General features: G+C 38.3%; 1 protein-coding gene across 4 annotated transcripts in view; it reads right to left on the bottom strand.

The window, feature by feature from the left end:
- Positions 1-26,657, bottom strand: part of Zzef1 (zinc finger ZZ-type and EF-hand domain containing 1) — a 116,108-nt gene that overhangs the window by 76,817 nt on the left and 12,634 nt on the right. For 3 of the 4 annotated variants that reach the window (XM_015505889.2, XM_048798397.1, XM_048798398.1), the window contains exons 2-11: positions 24,000-24,144; positions 19,795-19,989; positions 17,976-18,147; positions 16,490-16,689; positions 14,918-15,128; positions 12,011-12,127; positions 10,445-10,623; positions 8,505-8,603; positions 4,128-4,219; positions 3,222-3,370 (exon numbers count right to left, since the gene is read on the bottom strand). In XM_015505889.2, the coding sequence (XP_015361375.1) occupies positions 3,222-3,370; positions 4,128-4,219; positions 8,505-8,603; positions 10,445-10,623; positions 12,011-12,127; positions 14,918-15,128; positions 16,490-16,689; positions 17,976-18,147; positions 19,795-19,989; positions 24,000-24,144 (1,559 nt within the window). Of the gene's footprint in view, positions 1-3,221; positions 3,371-4,127; positions 4,220-8,504; positions 8,604-10,444; positions 10,624-12,010; positions 12,128-14,917; positions 15,129-16,489; positions 16,690-17,975; positions 18,148-19,794; positions 19,990-23,999; positions 24,145-26,657 lie in introns of those variants that run through there. The other variant, XM_048798399.1, reaches the window with a different exon arrangement.

The following is a 26,657-nucleotide window of genomic DNA, read 5'->3' as shown; positions in this document are numbered from 1 at the left end:
AAGAAACAGGTAGAATTCTCTTAGACCAAAACTGCATCAATGAATTTCATCCACAGCATACATATGAAGATTTTACAATTTACTTTGGGTACTATCAAAGAAATGTCTGTGATATACAGAATATGCAGAGTGTCAGAGAAGAGAGAAGCAACCATAGTCACTAAACCATACTGCATAGTAGGCACGAAGGGGAAACAAGAATTGAATGCTATTGTGCTTAAGCAAGCATAGCAGCCAAACAGCTGACCCTGGAGCACGGTGCCTTACCAATGCTCAAACAAAGAAAAGAAAATGTTCAAGAAGATAGATGTGGGCACATTAACATTTTAATTTCCACACTGTAAAGAAACTGTTAATATATAGGCCAACTAATCAGGATTTAAGAGTAGTTCAGGCTGGAACCAGGAACTAAAATCATTTAGGGAATAGTGAATAAGCCTGTATTTAGGTTAAAAAAAAAAAGGGGGGGGGGGCTGGAGTTGTGGCTCAGCGGTAGTGCACTTGCCTGGCATGTGTGAGGCCCTGAGTTCAATCCTCAGTACCACATAATAAACAAGTAAATAAATAAATAATATCCATTGACAACTAAGAATATATTTAAAAAAGATATGAAAGACCTTGTTTGACAGCAGTTTTATTTAGGGGAAATAACTATTTTAATATGTCCCAAGAGTGGGATATAGAAGCTTCAAATTAGGTGTCATTTTTGGTTATTATTAAAAAACAAAGCATTTTTTAAAAAGGCATGTGTGGAGCCAGATGTGGAGGTGCACACCTGTAATCCCAGTGGCTTGGGAGGCTGAGGCAAAAGGATACCAAGTTTGAGGTCAGCCTTAGCAACCTAGTGAGGCCTTAAGCAACTTAGTAAGATCTTGTCTAAAACTTAAAAAGGACTGAGGATACAGCTCTATGGTTAAGCACCCCTGGGTTCAATCCCTGGTACCAAAAAATAAGGTGTGTGGGGGTTGAGATGTGACTCAGTGATACAGTGCTTACTTAGTAAGTAGAATGCCCTGGGTTCAATTCCCAGTACTCCCCCCGCCCCCAGCAACAACAACAACAACAAAAATATGTGTGCATAGCAAAGGGAGATTTCAGGAATGAGACACAATTGTTCCAATTCACTTAGAAGGCTGAAATTAAGACCACCTAATAGAAATTACAAAAGTGAACTTCAGACAATGGGTATAGTTCAGTAGTAGAGCACTAGGTGAGGTCCTGGATTGGATCCCCTAGTAATGAAGAAAAAAAGAAAAAGAAAGCTTCATATTCTAATCAATGAAGTTCCTTGATTTCCATTACTGAATACTCTGTGGAGGCAGAATGATCATTTTTCGGGGAGGCAACAAAGGAATTTCAGTGAAGAAAAGGATTTATTCTAGATCTTTGCTACTCAAAGTGTGGTCTATGGATGGCTAGCATCAAGGTCACATGGGAGCTTGTTAGAAAAGAGTCTCAAGCTCTATCCAAAACTAATGAATCAGAACCTGCATTATCACAACATCTCTCAGTGGCTTGAATGCATATTAAAGTGTAAGCAGCACTGCACTTGATAATTAAAGACTTGTATTAACTCCATTCTATTTCCTGTTAAATACAAGTACACAAATGGAAACTACAGTTCTGCTCTATGAGTTCTAACTTACTCACAGCAATAAGGGAGGCAACATTGCCCAAGGGTTGCCAATGACTTCTGTGACTACATCAATAGATCTGCTTTTAGTATTTATCTTATTAATTGCTGGGTAACAGTGGACACCTCAGTCCTGCTTTCCTGCTACTTCTCTGCAGGAATTTTTCTATGTTGCCCCTTATATTCTGGTGCCACTTGTCTTGCTTATTATGATGTCCTACCTTCTCTTCTTTTCCAAGTCCACACACCCTGGAATTCCAAAGTGATCTCTTCTAGTCCCACATTTTAAACTATTGTTTCAATGACTTCCTTTTGTATCCCTTCAGCCTAAGTTTCTCTTCTGTGCTCTTAATTTGTTTGTTCAACTGGCTGCTGGACATTTCAAAGGTTTCCTAGAATGTCAAATTCTGCAGGGCCAACACTGAGCTCATCATCTTATATTAACCTGTTTCTCCCTGGACTATTTTCTATCCCAGATAAAGATGCTAACAAGATCCCCAGCTACCCAAGCCCCAATGCCCCTGCCCCCAGACCTAATGCCACTTAAGTCATCTTCTCTCTCTTGCTCCTCCATTGGTCTGTTCCCAGGAACTGCTATTTTGAAATTCTAGGAGTCTCTTTATCAGTTCACCTCACTCCATTGCTACAGGTGCTGTGGCTGCCACTCTGGTCAAGGTCACCCCAGCTCTGACTTCCTGGGCAACAGTGCCAGTCTCCTTCTATCCCACCTGCCTTTGTGATTGCTTTCCTCCATCCATGCTGCACATAACACAAGCCAAAGTAGTTCTTCTAAAACATACTATCTAATTTTTCTTCTTTGAAACTCCTCCATTACATGCTTCACTCTCCTCCCTGCTCTACTCCCCATCACCCTCTCCATAAGGGTAAATTTCCCAGTGTCCAGGTACTTTCCCCTAATTCAGGAATGTATTATTCTCCAGACATTCTGAAGATGTGTGACCCTGCTCATAAAAAGAACAGAGTAGGAAGCAGCAAACAAATTAACACACATTTCTACATATGCAGTCAATGTTATCCACTGTGGTGGGTTAGTGGTACTTTTTCTTTTTTTTCCCCCCTCTACTGGTTATAAAAAAACACTTGACAGCTTTATTAATAATGCTTCAAATTATATGTAATCCAAATTTAAATGAACAGGAAGACTGATAAACAAATTGTGGTATATTCACATAATGGAATATAACCTAACAATAAAAAAGATGAATGATGACATAGATGAAAATTAAAATCACATTGAGTAAAAGAAGGCAGACATGAAAGGATATACACTCAATGATTCCATTTATATAACAGTCTAGAATAGGCAAAATAAATCTACAGTGATAGGAATCACAATGATGATTGCCTTAGATGTGGAGGGTACTTGATTGGGAAGTGACAGTGAACTTTTGGGGGATGATTGAAATGTGCTATGTCTTAACTGGATAGTGAATAAATGTATGTATAAAATTGTCAAAACCCATGAAATAGTAGTGGTACTTTTCTATAAAAACAAGAAAGCATATTTCACCAATTAGAGAATAAGTACATTTTTATCAAGTATACAGATTTTTGATCCGCTCCTTACCTGCTTTTTACAAATTGCCTGAGCTCCTGAAGCTTCCATTTGTCATATTTTTCAAACCGCTTAAAGTGTTCCTCTGCATGAAATTTATCAGAAGGTGAGTTATAGGCAAAAACCAGGCCACACTGGGCACCAATGCCGCCACGTCGAACCTGAAAACAGAGATCAGAATGGAGAACATCAAAGTGGTAAAAGTTCTACAGCTAGCTGGGTGCAGCGACACACACATGTAATCTCTTCAACCCAGGAAACTGAGGTAGGAGGATCTCAAGTTCAAGGCCAATCTCAGCAATTTAGCTCTAAGGTAACAATAAAAAATAAAATAAAATGTTTATAGAAATTGTGATTTTTAATTTGAAGAGAGAAAATATCACACAACTGACCATCTTTCTGAGTCATACCTAAAACCTTGACTGATGTTTGATCAAGTCAAGCAGGTTTAGAGGCTGAGAAAGGGATTAGTTTCTAGAACACTGTGAGGAAAAACTGTAAAAGACACTGAAATGGACAAAAAGAAGCTCAGTGGTAGAATGCTCCTGGGTTCAATACACAGTACAAAAAAAAAAAAAATTCTATGGCCGTTTCGTTTCCAATTAATATGGTTAAATTCAAACCTCTAACACAAAATCAAACCAATGAAATGATACTCAGACTTATTAAGCCATAGAAAAGTGAGAAAGTGGCATCTCAAGAAGTGTTCTTTTTCAATCCTTAAAGTCATACCATTCACAGATTTCACTAATCTATCCATCTTTGTGTCCTTACTCTCTGCTATAGGCCTGACAAAGGTCAATAATCACTATATACCCAATGAAACAGTAACAATATGGCCTTCTAAAATGTAATCCTATTACTTAAAAAAAAAAAATAAGTAGTAACATTGCTTAAATAAGTTAGTAGGACAATTACCATGATTCTGATTTGTGTAACTTGGAAGGCAGACTCAGTTCCTGCAGAAAAAATAGTACTTGCTCTGGTTTTTCCAGTCTCTGTAAGAAAACCTGAAAGAAAAAAAAAATGTACAGTTAGGATGACTGCGCATTTTTATAACCCTAAGAACTAAGATCACAAAAACAAGGAGGTAACTAGTCTATCTGGTACCATCATAAAAATGAGTAAAGGTTTCACCTTTGGACAGATGCAACTTCCCTGACAAAGCCCTAAGTAAGCAGAGCACCAGCCAGGTACTACTCTTCCTCAGAGCACAACTCTTCAACCTTACATGTAGGCAGCTCTACTCTGAAGTAACGATTAAAAAAAAAAAAAAAGGTTTATAGAGATAGTGAGTTTAATTCAGAGGCAAAAGACTGCACACTCAATCATCTTCCTAAATCATACCTAAAACCATAACTGATGTTTGACTGGGCTGATCAATGCAAGTAGGCGTAGAGGTTGAGAGAGGGATTAATTTCAGAAGACTGTGGGGGAAAGATTGTAAAAGACACTGAAATGGACAAAAAAGAATCACTGGGTGTCCTGTCTAACACGTTCTTTGGTTAAATCCATCTTTTATTGTCTCTAAGCTATTCTATAATTCTTTGGGTTGTAGGATATTGATGGCAATGCAAATGATTCCTGTTGGAAATAAAAATTGTGTTCTGTGGAAATGAAACTGATTATTCCTTATGGAACTAAGCAATTTTGAATCTAACTGTAAATTAATTTCAGTATTCTTACTGGTCTGTGTGTATTTTATGAATTCTCCATTAATAAAAAATATGTCATGTTTGTTTCCATTTGCACAGCAGTCATGATTTACCTTTGTCGCTAATTATCCTTTAACAACTCACAAAAAGGTCTTCTGCTAGACTCACAGTTGCCTTTCCCTTTCAAACATCTTTATACATAAGGCAAGCATATGGTCACATCAGCATTAAATGACCATTCTTCCTGGAACCCTGACTTGTTCTCAACCATTTTCCCTGTCAAGATGAAAAGACTGAAACCAATTTCATGCTTCTTATTTCATTATACTCAATTCAGTAAAATAAAAATTTATGAGCCTGAATCTCCATAGAACAATGTGCAAAATTTGTCACCAAATTTAATGAAAATGAAATCTGAAGGAACCTGTACTAATTCATAGACAGATGCTATGATTTAGTTCTACCAAACAGTAGTTCTGTAGACAATTTTAAGAAGGCATAGTGGCAGAAATTTTTTGCATAAACTCTCCTAACAGCAATACCAAAAATTATCCTAATTATTGAATTAAAATCTTTCCCAGAGGTCTGGATGACTCTATTTGAAAGTATTTATTGCAAAAGAAAATAAATAGATAATTTTTAAAAAGGAGTCTGCTGTGAAGACTAAAATACTACCTAGAAGTTAAGTGCTTAATCAGCCATTTAAGTTAGTCTCAAAGTTGTAGAAGCAATAATAATTTAAAGCAACAGAATTGGAAAGACAATATTTTTTATATAACACTGTCACCAGGTACACATTTAAACTTTGGTTTAGGTTGTTTTTTTTTTTTTTTTTTTTTTTTTTTTTTTTTTTGGCGATGCTGGGGATTGAATTCTTGACCTCATGCATATTAGGCAAGTGCTCTACCACTGAACTACACTCCAGCTCACATTTAAGTTATTTTTAAAGTGGGAGACACACCTTAAAAAATGAAACCTTGTGTTTCCTTTTCTGGGTAAAAAACCAGCTTGGAAGTTTAGTTGTGATATTTTATATCTATGATCATTTGACACCCTACCCCTACTTGTCAAATTTACTCTCTCAAATGACAGGGAAAAAAATTAATCAACCATGGATTTAAAGGACTTAAGCTGGGCAGAGTGCATGCCTATAATCTCAGCAACTCGGGAGGCAGAAGTAGGAGGATCATAAGTTCAGTCAGTCTCAGCAACTTAGCAAGGCTCTAAACAACTTAGCAAGACCCTGTCTCAAAATAAAGAACATAAAAAGGGCTGGGGTGTGGTCAGTGGTTGAGAGCCCCTGTGTTCAATCCCCAGTACCAAATAAATAAATAAATAAAGGATTAATATCTTCCACTTCAGTTCTTACTAGCCAGTTTTCCTTTCATTTCTAAATAAACCTTTATGTTTACATTTTAAAGTTTTTATTTATTTTTTGAGGTAGGGGCCTCACTAAGTTGCTGAGGCTGCCCTGGAACTTTGGATTCTTCTGCCTCAGGCTCCCAAGAAGCTTGGTTAAATCCTGGTGTAACTGGTGTGTGTCATCATATTAGGCTCCAGTTTTTCTTTAAAATACCAGACCAAGTGGCAGTGGCTTTCAGGAGTGTTAACTTTCTGGAATGTCGGCATTCGTTCTCTGGCCTTCTTGGGTACTACAGTGGCACTTGTCCACAAATGGCACATCCCTGAAGTGGTAGAACCTGAGGTAGACCAGTGAACAGAACTTTCATCCTGTAAGGGGGAAAAAAAATCTGTTCTTCCAAACCCAGCAGTTCTGCTTGTAAGGACTTTGCTCTTGTCTCTAGAATCCTTTTCTTATAGCAGAGCAAGAGACCCACAGGTAACCTGAGTTACAACATAGGGAGTTGTAATGAGAAGCCCAGGAGGAACTGAGGGCTTCTCCCTCACCCATCCACACAGAATCACAACAAAAGTAACAAAGCTATCAGCTACAGCAAGATTTTAAAATTCACTCATCCAAGGGGGTGGAAGATACGAAGGAGAGATAGGTCCATGTCAGACACAGAGAAAAATAACAAAGTATTAAAATCAGACACCACCAAGAGCTAGCAAATGCAACTTGCAGGTGTAGGAAAAACTAGTGTAGGTTTTTCCAACTTAAAAGTGTTAAAAATCTACACTCTGGGCTGGGAATGGTAGCATGTGCCTGTAATCAATCCTAGCTGCTTAGTAGGCAGGAGGATCCCAAGTTGGAGGCCAGCCTAGGTAACTTAGTGAGACCATATCTCAAAATATAAAAGGAAAAATACATAAATAAATGAATATAAGAGGGCTGGGAGTGTAGCTCAGTGGTAAAGTACCCCTGGGATCAATCCCCAGTAAACAACATCAAATCCTCAATCTGGTGTCAGATAATTTGGTTCCACATGCTCCAGAGGCAAAAATTCCAATTTTTCAGAATGAAGGAAAATGCAAAGGGTCTTTGGCAAAGAAGTCTTACATTTCCTGTGTAAGGTAGGAGAAAAGTGCAAAGAGCTGTCTCTACCTCCTCCCAACCTCATTGGCTTTAGATGGCAGGTGACTTAACAGACCTAGAAAGTGGCCGGACATGGATGCAATGAAGGAAATTTTCCTGCAGAGGTTGAACTGCTAAGGGAAAACTAGGGAAACCATCTTGTGCAAGTATAATGCTTAAGAGGAGGTACTGAGAAGAGGAGGTATAACAGGGAAGGCATGTTTTCCCAGGGGTCTGTACTTCATTGGTGCTAAGAATGAACACAGGAAACAGGAAAGAGAAGAGGCAACACTGAGAATGTATGAATGAAGACAGCAGTGCCGTGAGGAAAGCCAAAGGGAAACCAATTCAAGGCAACAAGCCATGCCTTCCTATGTTCTATACCCTTCTTTTAAAAATCAGCGAGATTCAAAAAGGTACCGTAAGTAGAAAAGTGACACATATATGGCACTGAGCTGGTGGCCACCAAGATGGATGAGGAACAGACTCACAAACACCCCCTGGATATGCAAAAGAACCACCAGCAAAATGAAATGCCCATTAGGAATCATTAAGTTGATACTAGGGATGAGTGACGCTTCCTCCTAGGTAATCAAATGCCAAATCAGCTGCATTGGGGGAAATACCCCTTTTAGCTGTGTTTTCAGCAGTGTGGTGCTACTGATCTACTGAATTTCTTAACACTTTGTTATAATACAACAGAAGGACAATCCAAACTAAAAAACAGAGAAAAGCAATAACTTTCTGTTGTAAGAGGAGAATTTGCTTTTCAAAACTTGAGTTTTGGGCTGGGGATGTGGCTCAAGTGGTAGCACGCTTGCCTGGCATGCGTGCAGCCCGGGTTCGATCCTCAGCACCACATACAAACAAAGATGTTCTGTCCACTGAAAACTAAAAAATAAATATTAAAAATTCTCTCTCTCAAAAAAAAAAAAAAGCTATTTAAAAAAAAAAAGTTGAGTTTTGAAGAGCTCTCAGACTTTCAAATACTTGTAAATTCTTATAGGTTATTAATACCGATATAGATTACTAACACAAATAGTTCAGCAACTATTGCCAACAGGCTGAGGTAAAGACTGCATGCCTGAAAATGTCAAAGACCAGCGTATGACTTCACACAGCTGCCTTCTGAGCACAATAGCAATTGTCCCACCCACTGCTCACCATCCCTTGTCCACGGTTCCACAAGTAGGTTTTCAGGTCCTGACTTGTCTTCTTTTCCTTTGACATCACAAGCCTGAAGAGTCAACTGGAGAGGTTTACCTGCCAAACAAAAGAGAAGGCAAGCCTTAAGTTAGCTCTATGAAAAAATGAAAACTAGTGGGCATTGTGGGTGGAAATGCAGGCCTATAGTTACCCACACCATTAATAAGTTATTTATTTATTTATTTTTGCACCAGGGATTGAACCCAGGGGCACTTAACCTCTAAGCCACATCCCCAACTCTTTTTAAAATATTTTTAGTTACAGTTGGACACATTACTTTTATTTTATTTTTATGTGTGTTGAAGATGAAACCCAGTGCCCCACACATGCTAGGCAAGCACTCTATCGCTGAGCCACAACCCCAGCCCCCCAACCCTTTTTTATATTTTATTTAGAGACCAGGCCTCGCTAAGTTGCCAAGGCTGGCTTTGAACTCTCCTCCTGCCTCAGCCTCTGGAACCGCTGGAATTATAGGCATGCGCCACCACATTCAGCAAAGTTACTGATTGTAAAGCATGATATTAGGCAAAAGTGGACATTATTCCTCTGTGCTTTTCTAAAAGAAAAAAGTAGAGCTATGTCCCTGAGTGATTCTGAAGAGAGGTCTCTAAAAATAATCACTGTTTCAGAAACAAAGCGTATTATAACATAGATTAATACTACAGATTCAACATACTTTGTAGGAGGTGGAGTCCTAAAATATCATTTTGAAGCTAATAATCAGTTTTACTGGTATTGTATTTTAAATATATAAACAATGTTTTAGGTTTTATTTCTTCAAAACATCTCTAGGAGATGTCTCAAAAATAAATAAACAAACAAATAAAAAGGATCAGGAATGTAATTCAGTGGTGAAGTGCCCCTCTATTCATTCCCCAGTACACCCCCCAAAATATCCAGGTCAATTTTAATAAAAATCAATTTTTGTTACGGTGATCTGACTTCTTTTAGTAATATAATAAATACTTGTTAACCTCTAACACAACCCATAACTGGCTAATTATCTGCTGTTCCCCTCTCAGAACAACTAATCTGAATCATCAGCTTTCCTGAAGAACACTTCAGCTTCTGGAAACTACCTCTACCTCCTACCTAGCCATGCCTGAATCAGGACCCTACCTCTCCAAATGTAGAAGGAAATTGGATTTAAAAGACATCAATTGTATGACTTTAGAAGTTAAACATAAAATTAAATCATGAAATCATATTAAAACAGAGGTACAAATATCACAGCAATGCCTCTATTACTAAAGAGGATGGGATCTAATATCCAAAGTTTGTGAACAAAAACTTATTACTAGAGGTCAGGATGGCAAGCAAGTTGTTCCTCACATGACAGGTGCAGTCATTGGGGAACAGCTGTATGGGGTCCTATGTTAGGATGGACTGCAAATGGGCCCAGGAAGGGAAAGTTGTGGCAACTATGTACAAATATAATTCTAAGAAGCTGTGTGGGAATAAGAAGGATGCACTCTAAGCCAAGGATCCCTTTGCACCAGGTCTTGACTAGCTTCCTCCCTCCAGATGAGAAGTACTCTAACTTTTCAAATCTCTTAACCTATTCAATAAGATATTCCTGTACTTCACTAAAGATGGCTGTGTTCAAATGCCACCAGACATAGGGACTATTCTAATAAATCTTGGGAGTATAGCCCAGGATACACTTAAATGTCCTCTTCTGCCGACCCTACCATAAATAAAACAACATTCCCCCTCTCCCTACCAGCTATAGTAGAAGTCTTGTACTGGAAGGATATGCACAAGGAATCATGGTTCAACTACAAAAGACAGTCCACAAACTACCCCCAAAAGACAGGAAGATGCCAGGAGGGCCCAGATTGAGAATGCTTTTAGGATTTGTCCACTGCTGGCATTTCTATCATGCCTAGGTCATTTACCGTATTTGAGGAGCAGGTTCTGTCTGACTGATGCCATGGATGAGATGAGGGACGAGGCATCATACCCTGTGTCCAGGTGGTCAGTGATGGTACACAGAGAGCTCATCACTTTGGCAACACTTCCTCTTGCTAGTGCAAAAGCCAGAAGAGTCAGTTCCACCTCTGGGGTAGAACAGCAGCTATAAAGAACAGAAACAACAACAACAAAAACAAAAAAGACCTCTTCACTTCCAAAGAATATAAAGAAACCCAGATAGCTCAAAACCATGTAATTGATCAATGAGTGAAATTAATCTGCCATATGCTTTCTTTCTTATCTCTCACTGTTTTTTTTTGTTTGTTTTTTTAGTACTTAGGGATTGAACCCAGGGCCATTTAATCATTGAGCCACATCGCTGACTCTTTTTAAAAACATTTTATTTTGAGACAGGGTCTGGCTAAGTTGCTTAAAACCTCACTAAGTTGCTGAAGCAGGCTTTGAACTCGAGTTCCTCCTGCCTCAGCCTCCTGAGTCACTGAGATGATAGGAATGTGCTACCATGACTGGCTGCCATATGCTTTCTATATATTCATCAGAAATACTTTATTAATATCCTTAAGATAACTTAGGGAAAAACTAAATCAACCCAGGGGAACCAGGGAATTAAATTCCCATTTCTGAAATCATACTCTATAAATACTAAATGATAATCATAAACCAAAAATAAATGAGCTGCTGCAATAAGCCTTTACTATTCAGAAACCTGTGGTAATGAGTTGGCTTGGCTAAAGAGTATGTTTCTTGAGAAGCATGAAATAATTATATTTACTCCCTTCACATTTCACTGCCTTTTTAAATACATCACACTGAAACATTTAAAACTATTTAGATATCAGGGTCTAGTTTGTCTTCTAATACAGTAATGTCCCCAGAGCTCACTGAGGCAGAGCTGAGTGTCCCTACACTAAGTGTTCCCTCAGTCAAACAACCAAGAAGCCCCTTCCCGTTCTATGTAGAATCAGGCCTAAGCCCTGTGCAAAGGTAAGCAGGCTCTGAGTGAGGGCAGTGGCCTGGGGATAACAGTGAACTGAGAGGTTTCACATTTTGAACTTTGAGACATCTCTTCCAGATGAATCTAAGGACTTTTCCTCCTGCCTGAATAATTCTAGAGGACAGGTGATACCAATAGGACTAAGGATGAACTATTATTTCACTTTCTCTTCAGCCACAAGATAGAGATCATTTTCAGTAGTAATTTTTAAAAGATTTCCTTTTTAAATTTTGAAAGACTTAGTCGAGTGTGGTGCACACACTTGTAATCCCAGCAGCTTAAAGACAGCCTTAGCAACTTAAGGAGGCTGTAAGCAACTTAGCGAGGCTATAAGCAACTTAGCGAGACCCTGTCTCAAAATAAAAGATAAACAATAAAAAGGGCTGGGGATGTGGCTCAATGGTTAAGTACCCTTGAGTTAAATCACTGGTACCAAAAAATTTTTTTTTAATAAAATAAAAAATTTGAAAGACTTAACATGCATACATGCCCTCCACCCCCCACAAAGAGTTTACCTCATCAACCTTGATTTTACCTAGTTATTCTTATGAGGAAGCTGTCCACTTCTTCCAGGACATTGGGAGACAGGAAAGTGGAGAAATCTGTAGATCCTGGTGAGAGGGAAAGTGGAGGCATGTGCTGTAGTGCCTTCCTAGAAAAGTAATAAGCCAAACATGCATTAGACAAAAACATTGTTGTTCTGATTCATCCCTTATAAAACAGTCAGTATGCCTACAGAGAACCTAAGACACAATATAAACCAGCCTTATCCCTAGGAGTCATAGTAGATTAGATTTAGCTAAGTAGTGTAATAGGGTTTCTTTCTTTTTCAACGTATCATTTCCCTCTGGAAAAGTTTATGGGGTACTCTAGAAGCCAGCATTTATTTTAAGTAGTGTAAGCGAAAGACAAACTACAGAAAATTCAGGGGTTCTTAGGGAATCTGACCTCAGAGGCAAGTGCAGAGTGTAGTTCAATAGGAAGCCTGTTTTATACATAGGCTCTTAAGATCTATGGCATCTAAAAAGGTGTCATGAATTTTATTGTGTTCTAAACAGATCAACACCATCACGTTCTCTATTCCTGTGTGTGTGTCTTGGCCTTTCCACCTTCATGTCTCTTTTAATGTTTCTCTTTCCTCATCACCTCTGAATGTTTAGCTTTATCTTTCTGAATCCCCCAAGGACTTGTCTTCTCTGGACTATTAGCCAACTTTTCTTTTTTTTTAATTTGGGATTGAACCCAGGGGCACTCTACCACTGAGCTACATTCCCAACCCTTTTTATTTTTTATTTTGAAATGGGGCCTCACTAAGTTGCTGAGGCTAGCCTTGATCTTGTGATCCTACTGCTTTAGCCTTCTAAGTCTCTGGGATTACAGATGTGCATCAACACATCCAGCTCATCTAACAAACATATATAACAAATGATTAATGAGTCCTACCACATGTTAGAAGCTATGCTAGGTGAATATACCATGAAAAGCTTGAAGGTATACCACAAGTGGATCAAAAAACCCTCAAAATTCTAGAATTGTCATTTTATGACAATAATAATAATGAGTCCCTGAAACATTTTTATTTTTGCATTTCAAGATACAGCAAAGCTAACACTATGTCAATTTCCCCTCTGCTCTGATTTCCTTCTTGTCCACCTGATAAGCTGTGTTTGGGCTGTATGGCAGCTACACTCAGGTACAGCTCATCAATGAGATCTAAGGCATACAAGTAGCATGTGATCATTTGCTGAGTTTATTTCCACTGATAAAAGTAAACACTTATGTTCCAAATATACTTTTTCTTATTTATTTTTCCTCATTGATCTTTTTCACAATATATTTTCAATTTTAGGAAAGTTTTAGATAACTGATTTTTAAAACTGAAGGGGTGCATAAAAATGTCATTGACGGTGCACTAGTAAAACTGAGCAGGATAATTCCATTCTTCAATAACCTGGCACATCTTCAAAATAATAATAATGTAGAAAGCTCTTTCTTTCCCCCTTCCTAAAAATCTAGTCTATTTGGTAGAGCTGAACAAGCTGTACAAGTGTGCCAGAGGTGGGGAGAGCCATGGTGGCCTACAGTCGGGTATATACACAAAGGAACAGACCAATTGGAATGCAGGTACCAATGATGGCAAGAAGGGTGGCCTAATACAGGGAAGAGGGGACACACAGACTCTACAGAGGACAAGAAAGGCATCTGTGCAAAAGGTGGCCATAGCAGCAGCCCTGCTAAAGGTGTTAAGCAGGAGTAAGAAGAGAAGTGTGTCTATGCAAGGACAGGGGCAACAGGACTCTGACTATCTAGAAAGAGGTTGAAGAAGTAAGTACACATATGAAGGATGATGGCAGCCAGGTTTGTCACTATCAGAGAAGGCAGTTACAAATCCTGAAAGGGAGACAACTAGAATGAATTCTGTAGTACTGGGTTAGAACTGAAAGTATCAGTGTAAACTCAGTTTTTATTTTCATAGAAAAATAATACAGATATAAATATTTATACAATATTCCTATACAAATGTATTCTGCCTAGCTATGTCCACTGAAAGGATATGGAAGAAGTAACACCTTGACAGTAATGAATTTGTCCAAAAGCATCATTATCCACTAAAAAGGGCCCTGATTCCTTAGAAAAATGTTTGATTCTAGGACTAAGGGAGGGAACACTCAAACCTGCAATGCCTTGTGCTAAAAGCAGCAGCAGGGTATAATGGTGTTCACCTGAGTCCCAGCTATTTGGGAGGCTGAGGTAGGAGTATCACTAGACCCCAAGAGTTTAAAACCAGCGTAGGCTACAGAGTAACACCCCATCTTCCCCACAACACACACACACTGACATGCATACATGCACGAGAGAGAGAGAGAGTCAGAGACACACACCAGTAAGGAAGTATTCTTAAAATGAGGATATTAGCTAGATTGAAGGGGTTGCCACTGGCCAAATGTGGGACAATCTAAGCACCAAACCTGTGGCTAATTATAACCCAGTTAATAAGATTCCATGAGTCTTTTGTGTATGTGTGTGTGCAAATGTTCCCCAGTAGCTAAGAAACAGGCACAGCACAAGTGACCTCCTAAGACTGAGGTACTCAGTGAGCTGATAAAGACACTGGAGTAACTGTGTAAGGAGAAACAGGAAAGTAGAATGGATGCTTCTTCAAAGTCTGTGAAGTCAGGGCTGGTGATGTAATTCAGCAGTAGAGTGCTTGCCCAGCATGCACAATGAGGCCTGGGTTCAATCCCCAGGACAGCAACAAAATAAAACAGTCTATGAAGAAAGAAGCAATGTGGAGCTGAAAGGTACAAATAGAAGACAATAGGTAACCAGGGATGAGCTATTGACTGAGCCCTGATGATGGAAGGCTGTTCAGTGACATTCCATAGAAGGGTGGAGAAGAATGAGTGCACCTTGATGGGGTGGAAAACAGAGATCGACTTACTGAGTATTGTGCAGCACTGTCTGGACAAAGGCGGGATTTGTCTCCATAGAAGCCGTTACCAGAGATGTCAGCAGAGACCAATACCATATTGCCGAAGCATCTGAGACTGAGACCCCAGACTTCTTAACTCTCTGAAAGCCAACAGCCCTCAGACCATGAATCCTAGTGTCACATCCATCGCTAAGACAACGCTTTATGTTAATCTGGACATCTGTCAAGCACAAACAACAAATTCAGTATTGGATTGACTTGTTTAGTTCAGTAAATGCTAGGCTCTCAACTAAAAGCAAAATGGTAATTGATGTTTTGAAAAGAAAATTCTGAAGACATACTTTGATGACAGAAATAAATGTGCACAGTGGAACTAGTACATAATAAACCTATCACAAAACATTGATGAATCCAAGAAATTTAAAGAGTAATTTGTAAAATTAAGGGTGGCTTATCATAGAACTTCTTAGGAACTTATGAGTTCTGAAAAGTTATAATGCTTCACAAAGAGCATTATAAATCCTGACTGAACACTTGGTGAGAACTTTCTAGAACTCTTCCTAGAGTTTGAAATCTGGATTGAGTTATAAAGCAGCTGGCTCATAAGTAGTTGTGCAATCCAGTCCAAACAGAAGACACAAACATGATTCACTTTCAGGAGATGTCACAATTTCTTATTTGAGTTTGGGGGTAGGTGAAAAGTTAAAAAGGACACAAATTAGAGAAAAGAGCACCAAAGGGGGTAAGGCAGAAAGCTTCTACTCCACAAGCTTTACTACTTCTTTGCCTACAGGCAAAACACAAAGACACTACCTCCCTAGGCCTCAGTTCCTCTGAGCCAAGTAAGAACACTTCTTTTGACCCAGGAAAGCATTAGAAGAAATGAGACAAAACATGAAGTATTCCGGCTCCCTGAATGAAATAAGCCTGGAAAGAAATCACACAATTGTGATTATTTCCAAAAAGCTATGTGTGAAGCAAGGTGTAACAGTATAAAGTTAGACACATAAATGTACAAGAATAAGAGTGGGTTAAAATTGACTTATTTTTACAACATTAAATAAAGGTGTTCATGAATACATGATACAACAACACATCAAAAAATACCAAAGAACTTGAGTAGATTATTATCATTTTTGTAAAAAGATATGTATAGATAAATGTGTATGTGAATATAATGCTTTTTTTTTAAAAAAAGTGTGTGCATGTGTGTGTATGTGTGTTTATACATGTGCACATAAATACACAAATACACGAGAAGTTATGGAAGGATTCTCACCAAGGTAGTCATACTGACAATCCCTAGGTAGTAGGATTTGAGTACTTTTGTTTTTCCATATTTTTCTAATTTTCCAATAAAACAAAAGAATAAAATATTTTAAACTAAGAAAAGGTTTTATTGTTTTTCAATAGTTTTAAAAACACGTATGAGGTGAAATAATGATCACTTATGTGTGTGTCATGAGAAGCAAATCAAATCTCAAAAGAAAACTAGCAGCTTTTCTACTTCAAAGGTTCTACTGCTAAAAAATAAAACTTCCCTTCATCTCCTCCCCATTCCCTTAGTTTTGTTTGACTCACAGAGCTGACTGATATTGGCATTTTCCAGCAGTGTCACATAGCCAGTGACATTGCTGGGGATGTGCACATCTCGAACTTCCTGAAGATCGCCGGCACTCCTCCCCACAGCTACTGTCACCTGCTGTGGCATATAACTCTGGTCAGTGGCAGCAACTGCAATGGACAGGTGCCTAAGCACAACATCTGGCTTCATTTTTAAGCTGGAAAACAGAAAGCAGAAATCACAGTGTTTATATGAATGCACCTTGATGGGGTGGAAATCAGAGATCGACTTACTGACTATTGTGCAGCAGTGTCTGGACAAAGGCGGGATTTGTCTCCATAGAAGCCATTACCAGAGATGTCAGCAGAGACCAATACCATATTGCCGAAGCATCCTAGACTTAACTCTCTGAAAGCAACAGCCCTCAGACCATGAATCCTAGTGTCACATTCATCGCTAAGACAACGCTTTATGTTAATATGGGTCAAAAACAAGACCCATTTCAAAGGTCTGATATTTGATATAACCAAACACTGATTTTTCCTAATAGCAACTAACTTAAATACTGGTTATGAGTTTCAAGGTCCATATGACATTCCCAAATCTCGAAAAAGCCTTTCAGGTCAAGATTAATCTTATATTTCCTTTTCAGTATTAGGATAGGCAGGAAGGGACAATATAAACAACGAACATTCTAACAAAATTCTTTTACATGCCAAGAAGCAAATTCTAAACTGCATTCCCTAAATTGAGTATATTCCCTTATCTTTAAATTAGGTAGATGGTTAAAGGTCAAAAGTGACCTACCCCTAAAAGAAAATTAGAAAATTATTTCTATTCCTGCCAATTAAAATTAGCCCATTTTCTGAAGGGAAATGTGAAAATTTAGACAGCAGTTTCAGAACTTCTAGAAATTCCACAGTTTACTGACAAGAACATCACTCCAGGATTCCTGGCCATCCCACTCTCTTCTGAACTGACCAACTCATACATGAATTTTGAAAAAGTATAGAAGTACAATTATATCTATGTAAAAAAGTTCTTGTCCTTTGTAATATTAATTTTCATGAGAACTACTGAAAAGGATCTGAAATCAGTATTATAAAATATTAGTCAAATGTTACTTCTTCCTTTTAAACATCAAATAAAGAAACTATATGTTTATGAATATGTGAACCAAGCTACATGATTTTACGATTCCTTATACTTGATTGAGGCATCTTTACAGAAATCTACTCATAAGAAAAAAATTGGGCAATTGAGTACAAAAAATTCCAAATTTTAAAAATAATAAGCCAGGCGCAGTGGCACACATCTGTAATCCCAGCAGCTCAGGAGGCTAAGGCAGGAGGAGTGGAAGTTCAAAGCCAGCCTTAGAAACTTAGCAAGATTCTGTCACCAATAAAATATAGAAAGGGTCTGGGGATGTAGCTCAGTGCTCCTGGGTCCAATTCCTGGTACCTAAATAAATAAATAAATAAATAAACGTGCTGTGCCACCTACCGAATCCAGTGTGAACGGGCACTGCCATCTGACTGCCAGTAGGATGATGTTTCTCCATTTGTCATCTTGTCGATGTCAGCAGGGTTGGAGGATGTTTCTATATAAGCATAGCACTTTGTTACTGATTTGAGTTTATCCATCTCTGGGCTTCTGGTAAGATCTCCAGGGCTTTCTGCAGGAAAATCAGAATTTACCACATGATATCTCTTTCACAAAGAGAAAAAATATCTAACAGAAAATGCTTGGTCACTTTGGCACCAGAAACTGTAATGTTCCTTAAAATCTCCTTCCAAAGAACCCACTGGCCAAGAATTGCCCATTATCTCATTATAGTACAATACTCAAATCACTGATACATTTACAAAAGGATGCCAAGAGAAGAAAATGGTTTCTTTTTTTTTTTTAACCATTTTTTTAAACCTTTACTTTATTTGTTTGTTTTATGTGGTGCTGAGGCTTGAACCCAGCGCCTTGCACGTGCTAGGTGAGCGCTCTACCGCTGAGTCACAACCCCAGACCAGAAAATAGTTTCTTATACTTTGAGTTTACATTTCTTTAATTATGAGTGAGGCTTTTTAAGCCACTTATGTTTCTGAGTTCTTCCTCTTTCATTTTCTTCTGGGTCACTGGTCTATTAAGTAATGCATTTTATACATTGTATCATGTATATACACACATATAATAGCTAACATTTACTTGAGTGTTTACTGTGAGTCAGATTTTTCTGTCTGTTTTGTTTTGGTGGTTCTGGGGATTTAACCCAGGGGTACTTTACCACTGAGCCACAACCCAGCTCCTCTCTAGTACTCTTACTATTTTCTCTCCAGTTGAACTTTTTGATAAATCTGAAATCTATTTTAATGAGTGAAATGAAATAAGAATCTAGCTTTATTTTTTTCTCCAAATGGCTAAATAGTTGCCCTAACCCTATTTGTTGACAACTCATCTTTTCCATTCTAATTTATATAGCTGATTTTATCTGGTTCTACAGTTCCACATAAACTTGGATCTATTCTGAACCCTATTATGTGCCATAGACCTGTCTAAACACCTCAACTTCTGTTACCATCACTAAGTGAGTCTGAGGTAGTTTCTCTCATTTATTCAATATATATTCCTTAAATAAATATTCTACTATGTGACAGAGGAATCTCAGTTACAAAGGATAAGGAACCAAAAAAAAAAAAAAAAGCAAAACAGAACAGCCAGGCACAATGGTGCATGTGTGTAATCCCAGCTGCTTGAGAGGCTAAGGCAGGAGGATCATGAGTTCAAAGCCAGCCTCAGCAAAGGTGAGGGTCTAGGCAACTCAGTGAGGCCCTGTCTCTATATAAATTACAAAATAGGGTTTGGGATGTGGCTCAGTGGTTGAGTGCCCCTGAGTACAATCTCTGGTACAAAAAACAAACAAACAAAAAAACCCCCCACAGAACATAGGTAACAAATAATGCTAAGACTTCAAATAATCAGTGCTATGTAAGTCATTAAACCTACAAGGTAATATTAATCAGAAGGTGGAAACTGAGGAAATGGAGGCAAGGACTATTAATTAGAGTAATGAAAAAAGGTATCCCTAAAGTCATATCTAAACTGAGAGATGAACGATGAGAAACTAAAACTGGCTGTGTAGAAGGAAGGAAGGAAGGAAGGAAGGAAGGAAGGAAGGAAGGAAGGAAGGAAAGATCGATCATATAAGGCTACAAGCTGGTTTCTATTACGTTTTCAAAAATAAAGGCTGGGACAATGACTGGCTCATCTTATTAAATGCATGGTTTAGAAGAAACAATGATAGAGTCAGGAGAATCTCTTATGTACATACCCTTTTCTTTTTGTACCAGTTGATCCAGAGACTCCTTTAGAACCGAAGACCGCATGGTGCACATGTTATTGCAGTGGTCCAACATCGGGTAGGGAATTACCATGCTAGAGATCCGATTGCGATGCAGGAAGCGAAGTATCATTGATGAGTGAACACCAAGGCCTTCTTTTGACTCTGAAAATATGTCTATAAAACCTAAAGAGATAAAATACATTTTTGGTGTTTTGGGGAAGCTACTATAATAGTTTCCACACTCCCTGTCTGGTGGCCCATCTGAATTGGCTGAACTAAAAGCAGTTATTAACAGCCTTCATTGATATTTTCAGCCTTAATCATTTAAAAATCTAAATAAGTTTTAAAGAAACGAACCATTGGCAATCTCAGTTTAAGAATTATTTTCATTTTTGTTGGATAGACTTTCAGAAGATGTAGAACAATGATTATTTGTTTTAATTCAAGTGTTAAAAATGTATAAGCAAGTAAATATTAACTAGAGATTTTTTTTTTTTTTTTTTTTTGGTGGTGCTGGGGATTGAACCCAGGGCCTTGTGCATGTGAGGTAAGCATTCTACCCACTGAGCCATGTCCCCAGCCCGAGATTTTTGTTTCCTTAGGTTTTCTCAGGACTGAGGACTGAACTCAGGGCCTTGCATGTGCTCTGTGACTAAACTAATCTCCAACCCTTAAATAGAGATTTTTAAAGATATAGGATATAGGCTAGGAATAGAATTTATTGCATTGTAGAGTAAAAACACAGCTGGTTTTATATTACGTTACAATACAACTACTGCCATTACCATGACCTCTGATGATGTTTCACAACATAGAAGGTACTTGCATGCATAACCTCATTCAGTCTTCACAAGGTATAGACAGGGAAGGTAAAGGTATCCTTGGTTACAACTGATGAAATGAAGCTCAAGTAACATAACAATATGTCAACAAGAAAAGGGTAAAATAAAGTTGGGCACAGTGGTGCACACCTGTAATCCCAGCTACTTGGGAGGCTGAGGCAGGAGGACAAGTTTGAGACCAGCCTGGAAAATTTAATGAGACCCTGTCTTAAAATAAAATAAAATAAAAAGGGCTGGGTATGTAGTTCAGAGGAGGAACATTTGTGGGTTCAATCCCCAGTATCAAAAAAAGAAAAAGAAAAAAAGAAAGAAAAGAAAGGAACAGAATGGGGAACATTTCCTCACACTCCCTTAGATGCTCCTTCCAACATCTAGTCTTTCTCCCCAGTGTGACTCCTCTGAATTTGCCCCTCTGTTCACCCTCTGCCCTCAACACCTCCTCCTCCTCAAATGCCCTAAACAGATGTGATAAGTGGCTCCCTGGCTGCCTCCCATGTAACATCATTCCAGGTAATCTTATAAGACACAAAACAGACCATATATACCTCTGTTTAAAATCTTTCCCTGGTTCCATAACCTATATTAACACACTTCAAACAAAGTGGCTCATAACCTAGGAGTGCTAGGGTTAAGTGAAGGGAGGATAAACATGATAGTTTTTTTTCCTGGAGATCAGATATATTTGTGGATTGGGGAAGGTTTTTTTGCTTGGTTTACTTTTGGTTTGGGGTTTTAACCTTCCAATGAATCACGTAACACACATAACAAAAAGTACAAATAATTGTATAGTTCAAGAGTTTTCACAAATTGAAAATACCCATGTAAGCAACCCCAGATCAAGAGTCCAGAGGGCTGAGGATGTAGCTCAATGGTACAGTGCTCGCCTAGCATGTGTGAGGGCCTGTGTTCAATCCCCAATACAAGGAAAAACAAAACAAAACTCCAGAAGTCTCTAGAGGAAGCTGTCTTCAATAGTATAAGAAACAGATTCATTAAAGCAGAATGAAACTCTGTATTAATTTTTAAGATGAAGCATGAAGCTGAGGATAAATTTTACACTTGAAATAGCCTAGTCAACTATGTGCAAACTATATCCCCAATGCCTAGAGACAACTGATTTATGAAAACTCAAAAAGTCCAGCTAATCTCTCCCCACCCACAGGACGACCCAGGCCTCATATTCATAACACTGCTGATGCTGCACTGAGTTGCTCAGAACCCACAACAAAAAAACATACTGGCTGAGTGTGGTGGAGCACAACTATAGTTCCTGTAATCTGTGAGGCTGAAGCAGGAGGATCACAAGTTCAAGATCTGCCTCAGCAACTTAGTGAGATCCTGTCTCAAAATAAAAAATAAAAAGGGTTGGGATGCAGCTCAGTGATAAAGCACCCTTAGGTTCAATTCCAGAATAAAACAAAACAAAACGACAACCACAAAAACACTAAAACAACCTTCCAGAATGACGGGGAAATGTGTTCAGATGTTGAAATATTAAGTAAATGAATGAATTGGTTCAATGAATTTAGTAAAACGCACCACTACAATGGGATACAAAAGGAACTAGTCTTAGTATAGGAGGATATTAGAGAGAGGAATTAGAAAACTGTGAGATGCCAGTACAGAGGTGACTTCAGCTTACAAAGGTTTGTCCTAAGATGGTGATAATGCAATTCTTTTAAGTTGAGTGTTGATGGAAATCTTTTAGTAGAAAGTCCTAAGTCATGTACCTACTGTGTAAGCATCTTGGGATCTGGACTCTGAATTTTTCTCTACCCTCTTTTGCCCCTGGCCCCAGGCATCAGCACAACAGTGCAATAGGTACTAACTGTTGATAGATTCCCTGGTGCATACCCCCTTTCTCTTCTCCAGAAAAATCTTACTAAAGTATCCACATAAAGATCTTGCAAAACGATGCAAAGATGACAGTAATATGTAAATGCTAAAATATATATCAGCCAAATGCAACTCCAAGTATAATTTATTTGTTTACTTATTTTTTGGTGCTGGGAATTGCTTTGCCACTGAGCTACATACCCAGCCCTTTTCATTTTTTTAATTTTGAGACAGGATCTTGCTAAATCCCTCAGGTAACCTTGAACTTGGGATCTTCCTGCCTCAGCTTCCCGAGTCACTGGGATTATAGACACATGTGACCTCGCTTGGCTCACAGTATAATTTTAAAACTGCTACGAGACTAGAAAAAAATGCTAATATGTACAGGCTACCTATAATGCCCTATAAATATTACATAATTAAAGACAACTTAAGGAGGAATGGAAGCATGCATTCTTCATTAAAATACAGATATCCTTCCCTAGCTCAATACATCACTCAGCAGTAAGCCAGAGGGGTCAAAAGAACTAGGTTTACATTTGTCTATCAAATCTATTTTGCCTCCACTGCTGCCCTAGCTATAGTAAGAATTCTATTTTTTTTAAGAGAGAGAGAGAATTTTAATATTTATTTTTTAGTTCTCGGCGGACACAACATCTTTGTTTGTATGTGGTGCTTAGGATCGAACCCAGGCCGCACGCATGCCAGGCGAGCGTGCTACCGCTTGAGCCACATCCCCAGCCCGATATAGTAAGTATTCTAACACAGAGTGTACAGAGCAGGAAAAATTCTTAGATAAGATGAACTGCAACTAAAAGGAAGATGTACAATATTTTTTTCCCCTTGAAACTCAACTGTTTTCTCTTTAGTTTTTTTTTTTCTGATTCTGTCTTTACATGAGTCAGAGCTCCCAAAGAAAATCATTCAAAAATAGGCTAAGTTTTTCTGTATGTACAAGATAGAAGCAGCAATGCTTACTTTTAATTTATTTATTCTTAAATTTCAAAGTAATAGCTTTCTAAAAACACACACAAAAACAAAATGCTTACCAAGTGTAAAAAAAAAGTCAAATGTGAGGACAGCAGAATTAAAAGAGAAGGTCCCTGTCCTCATGAAGCTCATAGTACAAGAATGAAGACAGACATTTAACAAATAATTGTGTCATTTGTTAATAAATTATAATGCTAATATGTTCCAGAAAAGAAATGCAGGAGGGACAGAGAAGTCTCTTGAAGAGTGAATAGAAGATCCACTAAGGAAGGCACTCTTCTGACAAAGGTTCACAAAAACAGTAGAACTGGGGAGTCATCATTATAATGGGGGATGAAAGAGATGGCTATGCTGAATGCTAGTTTAGATCATGTGCCCAGTGAATGCTAGTGGGGGAACTTTATTCATTGTGCCAATAAGCTTGCCCAATTTCAAGATTGTCTAATTTCAATTTAAAGCACAATAAATTAATTTTGGTTCTAAGAGAACACTTTTGAGCATTTGAAAATCCCATGAAAGTCTTACCTGGAACAAGAGAGCAGGCTTGTAGCTGTCTGATGACGTGGCTTAGCTCCCCCTGAAGATTAGCTCCACTGGAATTCTTGAGGGCCTCCAACATGTTCTCAGCATCAACAGTACCATCACCCTCAGCATCAAACTGGGCAAAGGCCTATAAAACAAGGATGCAAAAAAATCTGCACTGTTTCAATTTTTAATTTTTTTTATAATTCTCAAGACCAATGGTTTTTTATTTTGTTTTATTGTTTTGGTTGCAGGGAGAAGAGTCTGTATATATCATGCAAAGAACAAATACATTCAGAATCATAACCCTCACTATGCTTTGTAGGACATATTACCAGTATACACATACATGCCATTTTTGCCATCTTATCTCATCTCATCTCATCTCTCCTCCAAGGAGATGCCCCTCCCCACCAAATAATTTGAAAAGAAAGAATCTACTGCAAAGTTTTTCAATGGCTGCATAGTGTCAAACAAAAAGCAAAACTTAGAAAAATTGGCTTAGAGTAGCACCTCAGGTTTATCTAGGATTTTTCTTTTAAACAATCTTTATACTCAGTGACTTAGGAAGCTAAGGCAGAAGGATCACAAGTTCAATGTCAGCCTCATCAATTTAGGGAGACCCTAAGTAACTTAGCAAGACCTGGTCTCAAAATTTAAAAAAAAAAAAAAAAAAAAAAAAAAGGTCTGGGGATTTAACCCACTTTATCATTGCCTCTGGGTTCAATCCCCAGTACCAAAACAAAACAAAACTCTTTGGAGCATGGGGCAGTGGCACATGCCTGTAATCCTAGAGACTTGAGAAGCTCAGGCAGGAGGATCACAAGTTTGAGGACAGCCTGAGCAACTTAGGGTGACCCTAAGCAATTCAGCAATACACTGTCTCAAAATAAAAAATACAAAGGGCTAGGGATGTGGCTCAGTGGTTAAGAGCCCTTAGATTCAATCTCCATACCAAAATAAAAATAAAAACTGTCTTTGGACATTCTTTTTTTTTTTTTTTTCCTTCTTTTTCAGTTTCTTGATCTGAAAAATGCAATAAAAATTGCCAAACTCACAGACAGCTACTTTCATAATGGACACGTGAACAGAATTCAATACAGTGAAAGCCATTTGCAGTACAGTGTTCCCTTCCTCCTTTCTAATAGGCAGCCTCTGGTAACCCTGACCTCATTCCCTCTCATATCCTACAAGACCTTTCTCTTGGAACAGCTACACCCTCTACCTGGATCTCAGTTCCTGCCTCATTGTGGCTTCTATCCTGTTGTGATACTTGTACTCCCAAACCTCATTACCATGAAATACTCTGGAGTTACTGGTCCAAGTAAGCCTTTTTCTTCCTTAAAACTTTTCCTTATTTCACTGCTCTATAAAATATGGAAATATCCTATTGAGGTTTCATGACACAGTAGTTCTATTTCCATCCCAACACAGATCTCTGAACAATACAATGTTTAATAGGAACAAATGCAAATTCCTGTGCTTGAGCCCAAAAACCATGAGTATGAGTGCAAGATGGGGGACAGAGAGCTTAGAAGTGATGTGCAAAATAAAGATGGCAGCATTCTTTTTGTCTCTAATCAACTTGACACAGAGTATCCAAAAAGTTAACAGGTTCAAAGACTACACTAATCAAGTTAAAATGTTCCAAAGGAGAGATCTTGTTCTCCTCTGATTAGAACTAACTGGGAAAGCTGAGTGAAGTTATATATCCAAAGAAATGAAATGAGGAGACCAGAAATTATAGCCTGTGGGGACCAGCTCCATGGAATCTTTTTTTTTTTTTTTTTTTTTTTTGATGGTGCTAGGGATTGAACCTAGGGACTTGTGCATGCCAGGCAAGCACTTTATCAACTGAGCCACATCCCCCACCCCTCCATGGAATCTTAAATATCAACATTTATTTTGTCTTCATTTTCTTTTCCTTTCTCTTTCTCTTCTTTTTCCCTGCCTTTGTACCTCTTTCTTGGTATTGCTGAGGATCAACCCAGGGCTTCACATACACTAGTCAAGCACTCTACTACTGAGTTATTTCCCTGGACCATGGACTCTTTGCAATGGAGAAGAAATAGTAGGAAGTAACAGAATCCTTCTCTTTAAATATGATGAGCTATTATGGGAAGGTGGGAAAGTAGTGGTTGAAATTAACTTCATCAAATAGAAGTTAGAGGGAAAAGCTGGACTTGTTTTTTTTCAGTATATAAAATGGATTAGGCAGCTCTAAGAAGGAATGTCCACCCCATCCCTCAGAGTTTCAGAGGAACAGCCAGCCAACCAACCATGTATTAAAAAAAGTCATACTTAACAAATATACTTAAAATAAAAAAATATTCTGTTTCCCCACAAAGTCCCATTAAGACAATATTATAAATGGATTTCCTATTTTTTGAAAGCACAAGGACAAAGAAAATAGGCGATAATGCAATAGCTACAAAATTTTGGAAGCTGAGAAATAGACACATGGGTAATACCAAGTTGTCTGACCCAAGAAAGTGGGATCCTATACTGGGAGTGGGTAATCTGAGAAACAAACTGCTTTATACTGCAAGACTCCAGAAGCTTAAGATTTGGTAGAATAGGTACTACAGAAGATGGAAATGATTAATCAAAGCTCATTTTAAAAAGCAGTCATAGGGCTGGGGATGTGGCTCAAAAGGTAGC

The sequence above is a fragment of the Marmota marmota genome, unplaced genomic scaffold, assembly GCF_001458135.2.
Source record: "Marmota marmota marmota unplaced genomic scaffold, marMar, whole genome shotgun sequence".
In the NCBI taxonomy this organism is placed as follows: Eukaryota; Metazoa; Chordata; class Mammalia; order Rodentia; family Sciuridae; genus Marmota; species Marmota marmota.
Note: the sequence above shows the minus strand (reverse complement) of the source record. Positions and strands in the feature narration are given on the sequence as shown.